The sequence below is a fragment of the Engystomops pustulosus genome, chromosome 4 (assembly GCF_040894005.1).
Source record: "Engystomops pustulosus chromosome 4, aEngPut4.maternal, whole genome shotgun sequence".
Taxonomy (NCBI): Eukaryota; Metazoa; Chordata; class Amphibia; order Anura; family Leptodactylidae; genus Engystomops; species Engystomops pustulosus.
The window spans coordinates 205,576,472-205,597,292 of NC_092414.1; the positions used below are offsets into that span (position 1 = coordinate 205,576,472).

Sequence of the window (20,821 nt, forward strand, 5' to 3'; positions counted from 1 at the left end):
GCCAGAAGAGGGCAAAATTAAAAAAATAATAGTTTGCACAGGTGGTTTTAACTTTTGTAAAATGTATGAAAACCTTATAAAACATATACAAATTTGGTATCCCCATAGTCGTATAAACCCAAAGAATAAAGTAGACCTGTCATTTGGGGCGCACAGTGAAAGCTGTAAAATCCAAGCCCACAAGAAAATGTTTTTTTACCATTTTCACTGCATTTGGAATTTTTTTCCCGCTTCCCAGTACACGGCATGGAATATTAAATACTGTCACTATGAAGTGGAATTTGTTACGCAGAAAACAAACAAACTAACAACTATTGTCTCCCTCATTCCCCCATACCTCAAGAAATCTCTGCAGGAATGAAGGTGGGGGGGGGTATGAGGGAGTTGTGAAATAGGTTGTGAAAAGAAAACACTCCCCTTGTGATTTGGTGAGTCTCCTAGCAAGGTGCTAGCAACTTTTTTTTTTTTTTTTAAGTGATTTTAGCTTGATCTGAGCTATGGATTGTTATACAGAAATAAAGCATGGCGCACAGTATGAAGACTTCTATAGGAATCTGTCATTAGGTTTAATGGTGAAAACCTTATGACAGGTTCCTTTTAAGAAAAAAGCTAAATCGAGCAGTCAGTACCCATTCCTGTGATAACTGCAGATGTGTACTTAGCTTGTAGTTAGGTGTCTTTAGTGGAAAAACCTGTTATCCTTCATGGCTGTTGGATCACTATATTGTAAACCTATATAAAATGGATATCATAACTAGTGATGAGCGGACATGAACGGCAATGCTCGGGTTCGCACCAAACATTTTGGCTGCAGTCCGGGTTCAGTTCACCATTTCCCTTCCCTGCGGAATATAAAGGATAACATTGGTGGTGGGTGAGTGGACACATATAAAGGTGTAACCCTGTGATCAGTGTAAGCAGGGCCTGTATACTGATGGGCTCACTCAACTATACATTTGTATATAGGTGGATAATAGTAATGAACCTCTAATTAGAGCTCATCATGTACAGTAACTGAACAAGCAGCATACACTACATAATACAATACAATAGATTTACCGTAATGGTTATATATATATTGGTACATCTCTGTCTCCCCTGCTATTCCATTTCCTCAATGTAAATCCATGGTAGATGTATACAGCGCTAAATATATCCACCGTAGTGCAATGCTCATCCATTTATAAGTTCCCTGTTATGATCTAAAACAATTGCATTCTGAGACAATTTAGGAGCTTCAAAGCAAATTTTATAACTTTTGTGGTTATTAATGGTACTTTTCTCTGCTTTTTGGTGATCTATATGATTTGTATGGGAATTTTGTTACTTTTGTGTTGTATACAGTTCTTAGGGCCTGGGGTGCTGTGTGAGACATTAACCACTGACACATTTATGTATAAAACCTCTCCATGTAACCAAAATTAATGCAAAACTTTAGATTGTCAGCTCTTCTGCATATACATTACCTATATGATAAACCTGTGGCGCTGTTTTCTCATAGTTTCATTTTATTTTTTACCATTTGCTTCATGTTGTCCACCATGTATTCTTCATTATTTTACTCTGTATGCATTTGTAAAAAAAAAAAAAAAAATTTCATTTAATCTTCTAGTTTTGTTCACCAATTTGGTAAATGGGTGTGTACATCTTGCTTATGTAGGATTGGTAGATTTATTCTGAAAAGAATATATTCTCTATAGAATTTTTTTTTTTTACTTTCACGTTTTTTCATTTTTGTTCCCACGGCTTCCCGCAGTTTTTGGGCTTAGGCTAGATTCAGGGACTGTGCGGGCGAGGGGCCATTATGAGCTCCGTTTACTCTCGTTTTGTTATTTATGTTGTCCGCAGCCCAGCAGCGGGGCCCAGGGGAAAATGTCGGGTTCCTTTTTGCTGCCACCCCCCGCACCTGTGGCCAGGCCTGTCCCCCTTTCCCTGCCAGACACAAAACCTGTCACCAGCAACAACATTGTCCCAGAAGGAGGACTGTCAGCACCAGCATCACCCTGTAAGTGAAATTAATCACCCCAAAATGCCCACACACAAAATAAATAAGCCCCATCTCCCGCTCACCAATGCTTTTGATATTGGGAGGGAGATCGGGAATATAAAGAACAACCAATTTTTTAGAACAGTAAATATATAGGTGAAAAGAATAGAAACACATTAAGCAACCAACAATGACAGTTATTATGTATACATTTTAAGAAAAATCAGGTTTTGTATTATAAGACAATTTGACCATAGCACCGAGGTTAAGATGTAGGGAGATTGAGGAATCAAAAGTGCCGAAACAAAAAATTGCATCACAACCAAAAATAGTTGGGGCCATTATTAATGAAGGAAACAGAACAGGTGGTACTATGTAAAGGGTGGTCAAACCTGCTTCCTAGGTTACGTGCAGCACACACAGTATATTCACATGTAAGATTTTAGAATGGCTTTTTCACCAGCAAAATCAATGTTGCCTTCAATGGGAGGTCATTGGGTCATTTACTGCTAGAAAAGCGACATACACTATATTCCAAGTAGAAAGCCCCGAGAGTCAAATTTCACCAAATATACTTCCTCATATAATATAAAATATAGCTCCCATTTACTTCTACTTTCATGAAGAAAAAGAGCACAGCTAAGATATATGCCAAATCTGGAAGCATATGGAACCAAATAAAGAATATATATGTACGGCAAATATGGAATAAATGGCGTACAAAAATAGTCTATTTTTTAATCCCTTATATACAAGATATGAAAACAAAGCATTACACATATAAAACAAATCTATAAAGTAAAAACTTTTTTTTATAAAAAAAAGTTATAGAAATTATAGCTTTTCTTATAAAAAAGAAAGTTATAGAAGTTATAAAAGTTAATTAAACTGTGAAATCGTCTTTTTAATGTTACACCTATGCTGAGATATGACCTTGAAAAGTTATAGGCCTTAAGTCTGAGGCTGGACTATCCCAAAAGCAGGCGATAATCGCTAATACTATTGTTCTCAATCACTGCCCTGTGCAAATGTAACCAGTGACTCCAATGTTGACATAAAATATTAAAAACGATTACAGTATTTTAACACATAATTGCAAATCATATAATCATTCTGAATATTTCCAATGTACATTAACATATGTAAATCCCTATGTGGATGGGGTATTAACCCAATCACGAACTACTGATGGAGGGCGTTTCATCCTTTAAATCTTAGGAATCTTCAGTCTATGTTCATAAGATGTTTTAGGAGAGAATTGATAACTAGCAGATGTATACCACTTGCAACTAGGTATGGCTGTGTCTCCACCTGGCCAATCACAGCCATGTCTAGCTGCTAGGAACTTATAGCTGCCTTACTTGCTGTTCTGCACACAATCAAGAAATATGTCCGGTTAGACGGAGCTGCCAAATGGAGGCCGCTGAACCTAAAGTTCAGGTCCACTCATCTCTACCTCCGATATCACGTGTGCACAGAATAATCCTGGACAATTGGTTAGACTATATTATAAAGTGCCCTGCACATCCCCATGACCTTCCTTTATTGTAGCGTATTAATAAGGTGAACAAATAGGAACAAAGTCAGATTTACCATATTTTGGTACAACATAATCACCAGATAAAGTACTTTATACCCAGTGTAAGGCTACATTCACACTGCCGTTGCCCGCCCGTACCGTACTGTAGCGGGCAACAGCAGTGCATGGGGAGAGGAGGAAGAGGTGAGTGCAGCTCACACACGCCCCTCTCCATAGAGATACGTGGCGCACAGCGCCGTATTACGGGTAAATATAGGACGTGTCTTATCTTTTTCCCGGGTACGGAACGGTACGGTGCTGCACGTGTGCTGCACCGTACCGCTCCCGTAGGGCGCCGCGTGCCAATTGCCGTCTATGGGGGACGTATATCGGCCGTATATATGTCCCCCATACGGTAGTGTGAATGTAGCCTTAGTCAAGAAACCTCAGACTTTGGGCCTGCTATTCATTTTACCTCAGCATAGAAAGAAAAAAAAAAAAAGGGTTTCACATTTTTTTTAGTTCTCAGTAAGGAAATATTAGTATAAGTGGATAGTCCTTTCCAATTTCTATTTTGATTAAAAGGGAATATATAAAAGTCATTAAATGTCCTCCTAACAAAAATATTTTCTTACTGTTGCCTTTTAGGTGAGTGAATTGACCCAACCAAATTATCCAAGACCCTTATAGAGGACCTTTTACTACCTCCATGAATGTCAATTCTACCATCAAAGTAAAGCATGAAAAACTAGGGACATTAACTCATAAATCAAGGTGCCCTGACTAAGTTAATCTTCTTATATCTCTTATTAATGGCCTCCTTCCTTCAAAAATTATGCTAATGAAACAGGAGGGCTCTGGGGGGGAGCCCTCCAGAGATCATCCATGCTGCAGCTTTATAGGCTGATACACTGTGCAGGTGCACATTGCCACCACCAGCAACCCCCCCACCCTTTGCCTGCTGTAATCTCACACAGTGGGAAGGAGGAAATGCAAAGTGGAACAGCAAGTGAAGCTGCAGCCCCCCAAGTCCCTTCTGGCTCATTAGCATCATTTTAAAAGTTGATTTTTGAAGGAAGGAGGCCATGCATAACAATTATATGAAGATTACCACAGTCACATTGCCTGGATGTATGGGTAAGTGTTTGTGGTATATCATAATTGATTTTGATGGCAGGTTTCTATTAATAGGTGATGCTCCATTAATTATAGCACAGTTGGAATTTTTTCTGTAGTGCATAAAATTTGATGGTATTAAATGCCATTAGATAAAACGGAAGTATTCGATTGAAGTTGCAAAGCAGACAACCTGGCAACGCCCACCTGACTATAGAGAACTTTTGTGACACAATGGGTGCTGAAAGTAACAGCCCTAGCTAATTGTGAATTCTGTAAAAAAAAAAATCCAATTGTGTTGGAATCACTGGAGCAGCATCTATCTAGGATACTAAGAATTATAATTCATCAAGGTGGTAATAAAAATATAAGGCTAAATAAAAACAACCAAAACATTTTGCAATATCAAAATGTTGGCACAAAGTAGGATACAAACAATGAGAACACAATCTTAAGTATTTTCAGAACGCCTTAAAATCAGGTATTCAAATTTTAAAACACAGTGCCCCAGATTTATGTACTAGGTGCAGTTTGCCTCAAGAATGAGCAGATTATTGAATACTGGCGCACGGTCTTTAATTATCTTGTGTACCCGCACTGCTCGGAAACTGTGCACCAAATGCCAAATAAGCAGTAACAGCCCCTTTAGGCGCACGTTTTTCTATCTTGTCAGACGCAGAGCAGCCGCAACACAAAACTGGCGCAGACACTTCTTAAACACATGTGTAAGCTCCAAAGACGTTCTTTTCAGTGAAAAGTATAAAGGAAAAGTGGCACAGCCAGAATAATAGATCTGGGCCATTGTATAACTAGTGTTTCCTAGCAATGACTGCAGGTAGAATTTTGCACCATCAATTAACTAACGTTAGAAATCCAAATTAATTTCAGCAATGGAAGACAAAGTCAGGCAGACTATGAGATCTTTAGGTAACTGGAGAGTATCACTGTTAATCCAAACAAGCTGAACAGAAAGACTGAGGAAGATCAAAGCTGAATATTAAAGAAATTTGGCTTAATTTACACAAAAAAACACTGCTGTGTATGGCTGGTGCCACATTTATTATGTGTATATTTTGCTGCACAGTACAAAACAAAAGAAGGGACCCAAAAGTGCCTGAATATGCACAAAATCTGTCATCCAGTATGAGCCATCGTTAATCTGCCCCATCATGACTGCACGGTCTCAGATTACTGTGTCTAAATAGAAGGAAGATTAATCTCCAAAACTACAAGTTGGTTAAAAAATGGTTTATGTTTTTCTTGCAAGTAAAATGATTTTATAAAGGTTGCACAATAATAGATTTCGTTGTAACTTTAAGGTCACTTAAATGTCTGCACTAGAAATGTCTGCACTTAATTCCCTCAGACTGAAGACTTGTCCTGGCACAAGTCAACAAGTTGTACAATTAGAGGTTTAAAAAACAAACTGAGGCCCTTGAAGGTTAATTTTTAGACTTACAAACCCTTGTTGACACACAAAAAAAAATTGGTGTTGTACAGAGGAGAGATTTAACCCCTTTCATATTTAGCCATTAAAGGGGTTGTCCGAGTTCTTGAAAAAAACTAAAAGTGGCCGGGAGAGGGCTGCTTAAAAAAAATAAACTCTGACTTACCTTCCGGTGCCCTCCGGTGTGTCCCACACTGTTGTCACTCCGGTCCGGGCGCCATGTAAACAAACATGGCCGCCGGAGCAGCGCAGGACTCAGTTTCCATCCGTCCCTATACACAGCATTGTGTATGGGGGCCGGAAGGTTGTCGGGTCTAGCCGGAAGCTGATTCGGAGGGCACCGGAAGGAAAGTCGGACTTTATTCTTTTTAAGCAGCCCTCTCCCGGCCACTTTTAGTTTTTTTCAAGAACTCGGACAACCCCTTTAATAGTGTTACAGTTTTCACAGCAAAGATTTACTATTGTGCAGGGCCATTTACATAGCTATATAATACACAATCTCATAACTATAGAGAACTCATTACATACAACAAGCTGTGTATCTGTCTCTAGTAAGATCTGGACAGATTTATAGCCTTGATATAAAGCATGCTCCTGCATCACAGCCTCTGCTCTTGATGTATACACTGCCGAAGGACCAAAAAGACACTGGTCACATGACATTCAGCAGCGACATCACAGATCACGCCTTGACTGCATTCAATGATTGGATGCAGTGGTCATGTGACTGAGGTATTGTAAACAAGACTGGGGGCTCTGCTGCAGGAATATGGAGCAGGGTATCTAAATCATACTTTTATATACGCTAAACACAATACATCAGTGATTGTTTCCTTCGAAAAATGTAATATTGCAAAAAGTGATAAAAGGATGCTCAGGATATATATTGTCCAGAAAAACTCACACCAGACAGTCGCAAACAGTGGAAACTCTGCTTCCCGTTTTAGGTGTGTGATGATGGGAGGCTGTGATGTAACACAGACACGAGTAGGACCTGCTCTTAATTGGTGCGTTAAGACATTGTGGGCTCACCACACTGTGTCCAATAGACCTCAATGGGGGTCATGAGCTAGCCGCAACAACTTTATACATAGCACTTTACCATGAACCATGCTCCCTTTACTGACAATTTAAAACTTTACTATAATAATAATGATTCCTTTATTTATATAGCGCACACAGATTACGCAGCGCGACACATAGTTTGCCAAATCAGCCCCTGTCCCCAATGGGGCTCACTATCTAATATGTCTTACCGTACCTGGACTGTGCTGCAAAGTAGAGCAGATCCTACTCGTTACGTCACAGCTTCCCATCATCACACACCTGAAATGGAAAGCAGAGTTTCCACTGTTTGCACATATGGTCGTGTGCATGAGGCCTTAGATTGTCTGGTGTGAGTTTTTCTGAACAGTATATATCCTGAGCATCATTTTATCACTTTTTGCAATACAGGCAGTCCCCTACTTAAGGACACCTGACTTACAGACAACCCCTAGTTAAAGATGGACCCCCCCTGCCCCCTGTGACCTCTGGTGAAGCTCTCTGGTATAGTCCTAGACTGCAATGATCAGCTGTATGGTGTCTGTAATGAAGATTTATTGATGATCCTTGGTCCCATTACATCAAAAAATTTTGAGACTCCAATTGTCACTGGGGCAAATTTTTTTTTACAATAATAATATATACAGTTTGGACTTGCATACAAATTCAACTTAAGAACAAACCTACAGAACCCATCATCTATGCAACCCGGGGACTGCCTGTATTACTTTTTTCAAGGAAACATAATGTTAACATTAAACAATGCTTCTTATTAACAGATTGGGATAGATTTGCGATATTAACACAGCCGGTATACATTTGGCCGTCACTGCAAGTTTTCTTTAGTTTATAGCTACAAAGTGAAACATAGGGGCCATATTCATGTAGTATTTTTTTGCCATGGAGGTCTAGAGTTCTGTAGTATTTCTGCTACTGTCCCTATAAGTAAAGGTCTTGAGTTTCAGGCTGCTTGTAGGTAAAAAAAAAAGAATTAATTAACTGTAAAATATTGTAAGAAAAAATAAAATAAAGATAAAATCTATTAAAATAAGTTTTAACCTTAATTTACAACCAATACAGTTTTAAATAGATTTAAATAACTAAAATAAACCACAATATTTTGCCATTCAAGAAGAGCTGACAATCTATTGAAATTACGGACAAGCCAATAGATCATAGGTTGCATTACACTGTATACTTAGCATTCTAAAAGTGATATAAAAGGCACATAAAATACTAATTTAAATATAACTAATTTTGTTATAAAATGGAACATGAATGAGCCAATAACTACTTTTTCCACTAATTTTGATAAACATGTCCACTGAAATGATAGCCAGCATTTCATCTGTTGTCTGTATGCAAAGTAATTTCTATATAACACAGAGATGATCACCTACCTATTAGATACAAGATTTAAATATTAAATTCCAATAATTTAATATAGGTATAATGTAATCACAATTCTGCAGCATGAACAAAGTGCACAAAAAAATGGTGCACACTTCCAGAACAGAGCAGGGGGCACCAGATTAATGAAAACCGTGCGCCAGTCTTGATGAATTTTTAACGCACTCTGAAAACTCCACAGGCAAACTGCACATAGTACAGACTGCACTAGTTCTGGAGGATAATACAGGATGTAACTCAGGATAAGTAATGTAATGTATGTACACAGTGACTGCACCAGCAGCAGAATAGTGAGTGCAGCTCTGCAGTATAATACAGGATGTAACTCACGATCAGTACAGGATAAGTAATGTCATGTATGTACACAGTGACTGCACCAGCAGCAGAATAGTGAGTGCAGCTCTGGAGTATAATACAGGATGTAACTCAGGATCAGTACAGGATAAGTAATGTCATGTATGTACACAGTGACTGCACCTGCAGCAGAATAGTGAGTGCAGCTCTGGGGTATAATACAGGATGTAACTCAGGATCAGTACAGGATAAGTAATGTCATGTATGTACACAGTAACTGCACCAGCAGCAGAATAGTGAGTGCAGCTCTGGAGTATAATACAGGATGTAACTCAGGATCAGTACAGGATAAGTAATGTCATGTATGTACACAGTGACTGCACCAGCAGCAGAATAGTGAGTGCAGCTCTGCAGTATAATACAGGATGTAACTCACGATCAGTACAGGATAAGTAATGTCATGTATGTACACAGTGACTGCACCAGCAGCAGAATAGTGAGTGCAGCTCTGGAGTATAATACAGGATGTAACTCAGGATCAGTACAGGATAAGTAATGCCATGTATGTCCACAGTGACTGCACCAGCAGCAGAATAGTGAGTGCAGCTCTGCAGTATAATACAGGATGTAACTCAGGATCAGTACAGGATAAGTAATGTCATGTATGTACACAGTGACTGCACCAGCAACAGAATAGTGAGTGCAGCTCTGGAGTATAATACAGGATGTAACTCAGGATCAGTACAGGATAATTTGAGGTTGGTGATTGTAAAAGGGAGATAACATACTGCTTCCATAGTACACTTAGCCAGACTGATACTGTGTGTAGTTTGAGGTCATGACAGATTTCCTTCACTGATTTGAATACCTTTGACATAAAGGGACTAATAATTTTTGTTGCTGGTATAGGTGATTATAAACTAAACAGTTTTGCATCTACTCACCATTACAGGTTTTCCAAACCCCATAAGGAATCAGTAAACACATAATGTGGCTATAAAAGGGGATGGAGGCTTTCAGACCACTTCAGAAATTTTTGTGCAAGCTTTTTTGAGTGCTCCAACAGGATGATGCAGACACTAAGTTGTTCATGCAATCCCTTCATACTATATTAAAAAGTGAAATACAGCAGCAAAATCTGAAGGTTTATATAGTTCAGAGAGATACATTCAGAGGGTGAAGTACTAAATTTTATGATACAATCCTGATTTACCAAGCTGTTGGGTGCTGACTGGTGGAGGCAGTCAACCATATGCATAGTAGGAATGACTTTGTTAGAAATATATATTAGGAGAAACCAAAAAGAGATGTCATTTATGTTAGAAAATGATAGTAGCTGATGTCATAGCTGAAATGCCTCAGGCAATAGTAAAATGCCATGAGGATACATAAGTATCCTACCTAGCAAGACACACACCAGCAATGCACCAGTAATTGTATACACGCGTGTTAGGTGTGCATACAGACATGTGTGTGTTTGTGTAGGGGGAGTTGTGATGTATTAGTTTTGTGTCTGATTGCTTATCTCTTTCTCTCTCTTTTTCCCCATGTGTTCTGATTGTGTGCGCATGTGTTATAATGTATCCGTCATTGTGTGTTACATTGCGTGTAATGTGTAACCGCATTACCATCTGTCCCCACACATTGTTTTGTGGCTGTGCCGCGTTACTACATTGCATGATTTTGTCGCTACTGTCTGGCTTATTTTTGTTACTGTGCTGTTTTATTATGCCGCTCCATTGTTCTGTATCATTCCATTGTGTCGCTGTGTCATCGTGTTGCTGTATTGTGTTGTTGTGTAGCATTCTCAGCGCCTTCCCCCGCCGGGTCCAACAGGTTTGTCACAATTGGATCACGAGACAGCAACTTTCTGAACCTCCCCCAGCAGTCTCAAGTAAGTCAGAGATATTCCCTAATATGTAATTCACCATTTACTAAACATTCCTTTCCCCTATGTTTAATACACCTCCCCCCCTAACATGTAAAAGACGGTTTACTAATAATAGCTCTACCACCTGTGTAATGCACCTGCCCAGACTGATACACACTGATAACTAATCACTGCTCCCCCTAATCTGTCATACACTGAAAAATCCTCCCTCGTCTCCAATACATGAATGACTAATCTCTTATTCTATACCGCACGACTCTCAATTGACTGTATGCAACCAAATAATTCAGAATATAAAATAATCAAACTTCCATTTCTTCTAATACAAAAACCACTAATTCCAGATACCCACAGAATGTAAAATCGGTCCCCAATCTGACCAGCATGCAAAGAAATAATTCCCAATGTTACAATTTTGTTTATGCACAGTCCTGCAAAGTATATTCCTGTCTAAGAGTTTATTTTTGCTTCTATACATTGTTGGATTCAATTATTTTCTTGCCATGTACATACTTACTGCTACCAGCCACCTGTTACTAGTAGATGGTTCATGATTGACTTAATCTACATTGCCAATTTTAAGCAATTTTGCAGTGCACCCAAAATCCATGGAGGGGCCACCCCACTAAAGACACACCCCAATAACTGTCTGACTGCTGGGGGTTTTATCCAAGGGGCTTTCAAGGATAAAAAAAAATGTAATTAGAACTCCCTGGTTATTCAGTTTCCACAAGTCAACCATAACAGCCCGGCTGTGGCATGTTCCTTGGCCACTTTAGGGACAGGTCACTGAGAGGTTAAAAGGTCCATACCATTGTCTATCAAGTAACTACTAGAACAGATTTTGTTATGCTAGTTTATGCAGTATGTTTATATTCACACACAAAGCAACTAAATAGGGGGGACATTATATAGGCCATCATGGTGAGCTCATCGAAAGCAAATTACTGGTGAGTTCTAATTTCATGTTTCAATGATGTCCCCCAGTGTTGGTCCATCTAGTTTCATATTATTCTCAGTAGTATTATCCTGGTCTTGCTGGTGGGTAATGTCTGAAGAACTCTTGATAGTAGTGGTATTGGGGAAAGGCACAAACCAAATCCATGTTCCATTCCTTGGCAAGGAGCCTCTCGTGGACTGAAGGGAAAAAAAAACTGAGACGTTTTGTATTTGCTTTTGAGGAAAAAAGATGCATAGATGGTTGCTCCATTTCTTTATTATCAGCTTGTATACTTTCTGATTTAGACACCTATTGGTTGGATCTATAATGCTTTGGTTTAAGTAATCTGCTGCCATATTTCTGTCAGTCCTGACAGTAAACTTCCATTTAATTCCCAGTTTTTGTGTGATAAGGAGAATAAAGCACAAGATCTTGTTTCACTGATGGAGAATTATTTTTCCCAACTTTAGAATGGAGTCCAGTAGTGATCTTCTCTTATCCTGTAGCAGATTTAAAGATTTTGTTGTTGTATTTAGGGAGACCCCTAAGAAAACTTCCACATGAGACATGTTGACCTTGATTTAGTTCTTTTATCGAATCCTCGGGGTACAAAATAATTCGTTATAATTAGATTTTGGTGAAGACCCTGATGAGATTCTGAATAGCAGACTTCAGAACTTAAGGATAAGGTTTTTGCCAGCTGAAGATAGAAATGTAAACCTGACATATATCTGGGAGTTTGGGTGAATAAGAACATGATAATAGCTATCCCTCAGGTGTAAAGTACACATTAATGCATTTTTGTGTATAAGAGGTGTTCCTGACTTCACTGACTCCTTGAATCTGGTATAGTTCACCCAATTGTCAATGTTTTAAGTTTATGATCAATCTGAAAGTCCCATTAGGAGTATTTACCACGTTTCTGAATAGAGGAGGTACCTGCACCACCACATTTGCTTCCAGCAGGGGATAAATGTTCTCCCACACCAGTTTCTTCAGGTTGTTTTGAGATAAGGAAGTTTGGATGAAGTGACCTTTGGAATTCTATTTGATAACCCGGTTTTGTTACCAATAGAAACCAGTCATTGTCCATTATCTGAGACCATTTGGAGAAGTAAGTTTAGTAATCTCACCCCAACTCTGGCATACTTGTTTCCTTGGGGGGGGGGGGGGGGGTGTTAGATGGTTGGTTTAAAAGATTTTTCCTTTTTCTCCTTTCAGATAACTCTATCACCCTAAACATTCTTCTTTTATAAAGCTTTTTAGTTATAGCCCGATGTTACAAAACAACTGCTTATTTGTAGATATTTTGCTTCAGTGAACCCCGTTTTCTAATCTGCAGCTTTGTATAGAACTTTAATTCTTGTGCACAACAAAGTCCAAAGTGCTGCAGAGTTTTGACGAAGATCTTTTCCCTTTGCTCCATTGATATAGAGGCTCAAACTTAATTTAAAAGGCGATCTGATGTTCTGTCCATCGTATCCTTGATTTAAAGGGGTTGTCCACTTTAAGCAAATTCCACCAAATAATTGATATTGTTTGTGTAATGAAAAGTTATACATTTTTCCAATGTACTTTCTGTATCAATTCTTCAGGATTTCAAAAATGTCTGCTTCATCATTTACTTCCTGTAGATAAACTCCAGTCCATGATCATGTGATCTCACAAAGGTGCACATCTCGTTATAACACACATTGGGGGTCATTTACTAAGGGCCCGATTCACGTTTTCCCGACGTGTTACCCGAATATTTCCGATTTGCACCGATTTCCCCTGAATTGCCCCGGGACTTTGGCGCACACGATCGGATTGTGGTGCATCGGCGGCGGCATGCACGCGACAGAAATCGGGGGGGGGGGGCGTGGCCGAACGAAAACCCGACGGATTCGGGAAAACCGCCACATTTTAAAAAAAAAATGTGTCGCGAAAATTGCACTTACCTTCACTCAGCCCGGCTCGGTGTATTCCAGGGCGTTCCGATGCTCTTCAGCGCAGCAGCGCCACCTGGTGGACGTCGGAGGAACTACCTTAGTGAATCCGGGCCGGACCCGAATCCACCGCAGAGAACGCACCGCTGGATCGCGAATGGACCGGGTAAGTAAATCTGCCCCAATGTAATCAGAGCTGTGTCATATAACAAGCCATACACGTGAGAGATCTAGAAAACAGTGAGGAATTGATACAGAAAGTATTGATTTTTATGACAACCTTTGCCATAGGGGTAATTATTTTTGGATTATTGTCCCAAGGTTTTGTTAAATTCTTTTGATAAATGAAGCCATTTTTTTCAGGGTGCTTCCAATGCTTTAAAATTACTTCTTTAAGGTTATTTGTAGGGATTACTCTTTTCCTTTTGAAAATGAAATATGTAATAAGACTGTACCAATAACCCCTTTAAATCAGACTCACAGAGCCCAATGATGTCAGTGAAGTCATCATCCAGCCAGGTAGAGGAGAGAAACCTCATTGCAGGACATACTTATTCACAATATTTATACTTGCTGGTCCTATGATCCAAGCGCTATACCTCACTTCCAGGCACCATGATGCTCACACATGTCCCTGTGGCTTACATTCCACTGATTTCACATCCGTCTAACCAAAGTAAGTCATGCAACAGCCGACCAGAAGTGGCCAAAAAGTTGGGTATTCTGACTGTTGCAAGCCAAGAAAGGAAAGAACCAAGAAAGAAATGGGAGATTTGGTCCTGATAGGCATCCAAGACTTTTGGTAACCCATTCATAGTTGCTAAGGGTCACAGCATTCATAACTCCAACAATTAGACACTTCTCTTTTTGTATACAGACAATCCCTGGGTTCTGTACAAGATAGTTTCTGTAGGTTTGTTCTTAAGTTGAAACTGTATGTAAAGTTAATGTAAAGTTAACTCCAAAGTATTTATTTTTCCTGTGAAAACTGGATTTTCATAATTTTGGGTTGCGTGTGAACCAGGATTAACAATAAAGCTTTATTGTAGGCACCTTTGATAAATCTTATATTAATGATTGCAGCCTTGGGCTAAGGTTCTGTAAATAACCAGCATCCAGAGAGGATCATCAGAGATCACAGTGGCCTGAAAGGTCCATTTGTAACTAGGGGTCGTCTGTAAGTCGAGTGTTCTTATGACGAGAACTGCCTGTATATTTGAAACATATTATTGCTCCAAAACATTATGTGAATAACTATATTTACAATTTTCCTTATTCACAACCATGCTGTTTTAGGGCTCTAAATTCTCTAGAAGATGGATAGGACTCTGAATTAATTATTATGTATGTATGGAGATAATCTGACTCTTCTCCTATATCAAGTGAAAAAAAAAAGGAACAGACAAGTTGGAATTCAACTTCCTGATACCTTTCACATAGTGAGATAAGTTTGTCAAGAGGTGACTAGCTGCATCTCAAGCCAAATTGTACATATATAGGAGTGAGTCAGGGGAGATAACTCTTGGCCAGACAACGACAATACATGTGTAATAAAGGCTCTTTCAGTCAAAAAACAGACAACAAGAAGCCTATAATTCAGATACATTGTTATAAACAGATTTTGAGCCACAAACAAAAAAAGAAGATGTTTTTGAAAGAAGGACTTTAAAATACCCTTATCAAAAAACAAAAGTATAAGGCACTGAACTAGATGGTTATGTAGATATGTAGATGCAGGTATTACTCTAAAAAAAGAGCAGTCTTCACAGAATATGTAATTGGTCTGACTGTCTTAAAATACAGAGACCAAAATACAGACCATACAGCAAATATCACCATCTAAATCAGTCCATTTCCTAATCTAATCTCATCTCAAGAAAGTGATAGTACTATAGGTATTAATTAAACCTAAACTAAAAAGTAAACTAAACTTTTAAGACATTTTTTTTAGATTAATATAGAGCAGAAGAATCAGATAAAGTTTGTAATTACTTATTACCCTAGTTCCGACCGGGTACTTTTTGTCCAACTATTCCAAACATGTTTTACCCTACATGTTCAATTTTAGAGACTTGTTATTGAATCTAAACTGGGCAGAGAGAGTTGGAGTCAATTCCCCCAAGACACTTTTTGTTTACTATGCAACACCACAGCATTGTAATTTGTATGAATGGTGTCTGTTGCAAAGCTATGGTTCTAGGATCATGGATTTCCTGATATATACAACAGGTTTTTTTTATAAATGGCTAAAATCTACACTTCTCTAATATGACATAACAGCCACTTGCTCTTTGTGAAAATCAATGAAAATATATACACCTTGACCTTTTACAAACCTTGCCTCATTTGTTGCATATCAACACAATAACCACTGATCTGAAACATCGTTACAAAACTAATAACAACTACGTGTACATAATTCACTGACAAATAATAGCATAAATCCTTATCCATAAGTCTAATTAAATCATATAAAAATAATAGAGCATGACCTTCTATTGGGCTAAATATATTGATGCTATGTTCTGGCCACATCTATAAATTACAATAGTATAGACATATCCAGCAATCCTAGCTGATTGTATTGAGCAGAAGAAGACACATTTCTTTTAATATAGAAAGCCTTGGTAAAACTACCATTTTAATAAAGTTTGATTCTGTATGGCACAGCAGTAACTTGTATGAGATCCACCATATCTGTGATACAACACTCCCTTCTAAATATACAACTTTTAGTATAACACAGAAGACCTTAAATGTTAAACCTAACATGTTAGAAATCATTTAAAGGGGTATTCCCACCTCACTTACTACAGTTAATTGCCCTAACCCCCCAAAAACATTTCTTCAATTCATTGTTATTTTTCTAAAATTACCTATATGCCTATAATATACTGTAAATGGGGCTTACCTGCCCCCCTAGTATTGGCACTGTGTTGACACTAGATACTCAGCAGTGGTGGTCACATAGGCCATGGAATAAGACTTCTCTGAACCTGCTGGGAATATGTGACCGCACATAGCTAGGTCATCAGCAGTGGTCGTCCCACAGGCCATTGAATGAGGCTTCACTGAACCTGCTGGGAATATGTGAACGCACATAGTTAGTGCATGTGCAGGACACTACAGTATGGCAGTATATGGGGATTTTCCTCCTCATTCATTACAATGTGCATTGTAATAAATAGGTTTAAACCAGACAGCCCCGGGTCTTCGAAAGACCAGAGGCTGTCATAACGTGGAGAAGTATGGAATAAGTAGTAGAAACAAGCAGTGAAATAGTAAAATGAAGTGTATATCCTGTGCTGTGCGATTACAAAGAGTTAACAGCTTCTCTGTTGTGTAAAAAAGCAACAAAGTTCAGAGTACAGAATCAGAGACTGGGATGGAGGGACTGATAGGGAACAGGGGAAACCTTCTCTCTCACTACGCTTTGCAGGAGACTTCTGCATCCACAAAACTGCAAACACAAAGCTCTCTTGCTAGCTACACACAAAGAGCATCACATGACCTCCCATTTCCTTTTAGGCTGCATGCACACTGCCGTGAGCCCGCCGCACCGTAGCACGGCGGGCACACGGCAGCGCGGGGAGAGGAGGAGGAGGTGAGCGCAGCTCACCCCCGCCCCTCTCCATAGCGATGCATGGCCGCGGCGCCGTAATACGGGAAAAGATAGGACATGTCCTATCTTTTCCCGGGCTACGGAGCGGTACGGTGCCGCACGTGTGCTGCACCGTACCGCTGCCGTAGGGCGCCGCGAGCCCATAGAAGTGTATGGGGGACGTATATCGGCCGCATATACGTCGGCCGTATATACGTCCCCCATACTGTAGTGTGAATGCAGCCTTAGAATGAGCAGGGATTTGCAGAATTCATTGGTAAACAAAGAACAGTTAAACTGATATAATCAGCACAGTCTAAGGATTCAGCTATGCCGGTTACAGGCTAAACTAAGAAGGATAGCAAAGAAACTGCAGGACACAGATAATGAAAGTATTAGGGAAAGTGGTCTTACATCACAAGAGCTAATGATTTGTGGAATTGTGATTTGTGCAGGACTTTAAACAGTACACTTGCTAATATTGTTACACTTTTGATTAAAGGCAGAGAAATTGCTATGAAAGTACAACTGTAAAATAAACTTTTGCCAAACTCTGCACTAAGCAAAAATAAGCAATTCTCTAATTTACTCTAATTAGCTCTCTGCATGTGTTTAACTGCTAGCAGAGGCTTTACATTGTACCCCAGTCTACTCTTGATTTGCTACGCTTTCTGGTAACCATGAGAAACCATATAGAACAGCTAGAGACAGCAGGAGGCTTGTTGGGAGGGGCTGTAGTAGAAGAGTTCCAAAAACTAGGACTGAGTGATGTCACAAGCATGTGACTCATCACATGCTTCAGCTTGCCCAATTACAAACATGATGTCCCGATTCATGGAACTTTCGGGAATTTGGAACTTCAGGAATAGCTGAATATGATTTTCTAAGAAGGGATGATAGATATATGAGGCTATATCTCAGGATAGGAAGAAGCCAGCAGCATTTTACAGGTATCTTTCGAATTGTTGTCAAAGGCTCTCTCCGGATGTGCTAAAACTATTTTTTGTAAGTAACTTAAAAGTTATACTTTAAGGATAATAACAGTCCAGCATCAGAATAAGAATTATATATAATCAATGTTACTTACCTCCTCAAAAATGTACCTCCAAATAAAGCATATGCACTGCTGTAACATGCAACAACTGATCCATTACTTAGGTTCACATTGCTGCATTACACTTCAGATCATCCTGCATTGGATATTTTTAGATAGTTTTGTTTTTCCGTTACTAGGTTTATTAGTTCTTTTATATATGATCAATCCTGGCCAAAAATGGAGTGTAAGTCTATAGAAGCCGTAGTGTTAAAATATCTCATACCTCAAATGACATGGCAGGCTTTTTTCTTCCAATGATTTCTGGTATATATTATTATTTAGACTGTCTGTTAAACTTTCTGGATCCATCCTTTTAGGAAGTTTGTATCCATGTAGAAATTGTGGGTTACAGGCCATAATACTACATTGCATGGCTAGAGAAAGATCAAATAAATAAGAAACATTTCCCTCCTGATCTTGAAGGAAGCATTTACTGGTGTGACCAGCTCACACAATAGGCCGTTAGCCAGAAGTTCACAGTTCTTACCTTAAAGAACCAGCTCCTGATTATTACAGAAATACTTGTGGTGCAGAAGGCTTTTATCTCTAAATATGCAACCATTTTATCTCTAGGTGGCAGTTATGGCTTTTTGGTTTTTAGGGGGATTTTACATTGAAGAACTTTTTAGCATAATGTATATATATGTTTATTTACTTGTTCTTTTTGACAAGTCACTCTAAGCTAAGAAACATCAATCACAATCTCCATTCCCGTAGAATTTCAAATAGAGATATTAAACTTACCAGTCTGTAGATATTGTGTGGCATTCTAGATTCTATCATCTACTTAATAAAGGAACCAGATTTACCGGAATGAAACCTCTAATTGAACTTGTATCAAGTTGAGCTTGCATCCAATTTAAGATAATACTAAATAAGCCTCATGGACTGTGGAGTGACTATGACTATTAACATTTCCAGCTGTAAAAAAACAAATAAAACATTATCACTTTCAAAATTAGGATTCGGGATTAGCCAAAAGCCACACTGAACATGATACCACAGTAGCAGACACATATCACTGTATACCTTAAACTACTAACCCTCACTTATAAGGGTTGTTGATCTTCAAAAAGTCATCTGCACTCTATTTTCTATGGACAAGCAACCTGTCACCACATTTTTCACAAATACAGTTGGTAACAGGATCCCATAGAGCAGTGATGGCGAACCTTTTAGTGCCTGAGTGCCCAAACTTTAACCAAAAGCCACTTATTTATTGCAAAGTGCCAGCACACCAATTTAAGCAGTAATTTATTTCTCCTTGTTCTTTGACAACTTTCAATCCTTCAGCCTCCAAAAGACACCAACGCAGTTGAAAAAAGGAGGACAAATTCACCTATCATTTTAGGAAGATTCTGCAGGAAGATTCTTTGAGTCCTGTCTGGTGAACTTCATGCTGGGTTGATGGCCTGGGTGCCCACAGAGAGGGCTCCGAGTGCCGCCTCTGGCACCAGTGCCATAGGTTCGCCACCACTGCCATAGAGCCATATTAACTAAATGCCACTGATCCTTTAGCTAAAAATTGTTTCCCTCACATCCCCATAGAATCAACTTTGTTATCTTACTTGGCATACAGCCAGATCCTGAACGAGTCAGAGGAGGCTTTTCCTCCTCATTTCTACTCCTCCCCAAGCCTGATTCAGCACTTAATAATAATTATTATTATTTACAGGGCCATCAAATACTGTGGCGCTTTACAAATCATAGGGAACATATACAAATATGATATTACATTACAGAGTACAAATAGTCATATGGAACAAATGCAAAATCTACCCTACGCATGTTTCTGATCACATGAAATCCCAGCAGCCTCCATGGACTTCTACTCCTCCCCATGCCTCCATGATGTGATTTCATGTGATCAGACACATGCATAGGATAGATTTTGCATTTGTTCCATATGACTATTTGTACTCTGTAATGTAATATTATATTTGTATATGTTCCCTATGATTTGTAAATCCCTATGATTTTTGCATAATCTATCCCATTTATGCATCTGATCACATGAAATCACATCAGCCTCCATGGACTTCTACTCCTCCCCATGCCTCCATGGAGACATGATGTGATTTCATGTGATCAGATGCATACATGGGATATATTATGCAAATTTTAGTGGATAAAAGACCTTAGTGCTGAATAATGATAAGGAGGCATGGGGAGGAGTAGAAATGAGTGAGAATGGGAGGACACACCCCTCTGACTTGCTGGGGATCTTACTGTATGCCAGGTAAGATAACAAAGTTGATTTTATGGGTATGTGAGGAAAACTATTTTTAGCTAAAAGAGGGGAATTTAGTTACTTGGGCTCAATGGGAGCCCAATCACTACCTGTCACTAGCTGTATTTGGGAAAAATTGTGTCACAGGTTCCCTTTAAGAAGCTTCTACTATATCCTTGTGTTTATAGCATAAAAATGGTGCCTTAGCCTTTGTAATTGTTACTGCTATAAGCAACCAAATCATGACAAAAGCTGTCATTCCATACATAGAACCATCTATCTCTCTATCACTTTGGCCATAAGGGCAAACAAGGTTGC

General features: G+C 39.0%; 1 protein-coding gene and 1 long non-coding RNA gene across 9 annotated transcripts in view; one reads left to right on the forward strand and one right to left on the reverse strand.

Annotated features, from left to right (window-relative positions):
• Positions 1-20,821, forward strand: part of NFIX (nuclear factor I X) — a 141,779-nt gene that overhangs the window by 116,344 nt on the left and 4,614 nt on the right. For 3 of the 6 annotated variants that reach the window (XM_072149589.1, XM_072149588.1, XM_072149591.1), the window contains 2 exons: positions 1,849-2,005; positions 10,620-10,711. The exons of 1 other annotated variant lie outside the window; for it this stretch is intronic. In XM_072149589.1, the coding sequence (XP_072005690.1) occupies positions 1,849-2,005; positions 10,620-10,711 (249 nt within the window). Of the gene's footprint in view, positions 1-1,848; positions 2,006-4,154; positions 4,178-10,619; positions 10,712-20,821 lie in introns of those variants that run through there. 2 more of the 6 variants (XM_072149592.1, XM_072149593.1) reach the window with 2 other exon arrangements.
• Positions 1-20,821, reverse strand: part of LOC140128147 (uncharacterized) — a 92,497-nt gene that overhangs the window by 62,543 nt on the left and 9,133 nt on the right. Inside the window, exons 2-3 of one of the 3 annotated variants that reach the window (XR_011855117.1) lie at positions 19,018-19,194; positions 1,469-1,563 (exon numbers count right to left, since the gene is read on the reverse strand). This is a non-coding gene — a long non-coding RNA (uncharacterized lncRNA). Of the gene's footprint in view, positions 1-1,468; positions 1,564-11,502; positions 11,846-19,017; positions 19,195-20,821 lie in introns of those variants that run through there. The other 2 variants (XR_011855118.1, XR_011855116.1) reach the window with 2 other exon arrangements.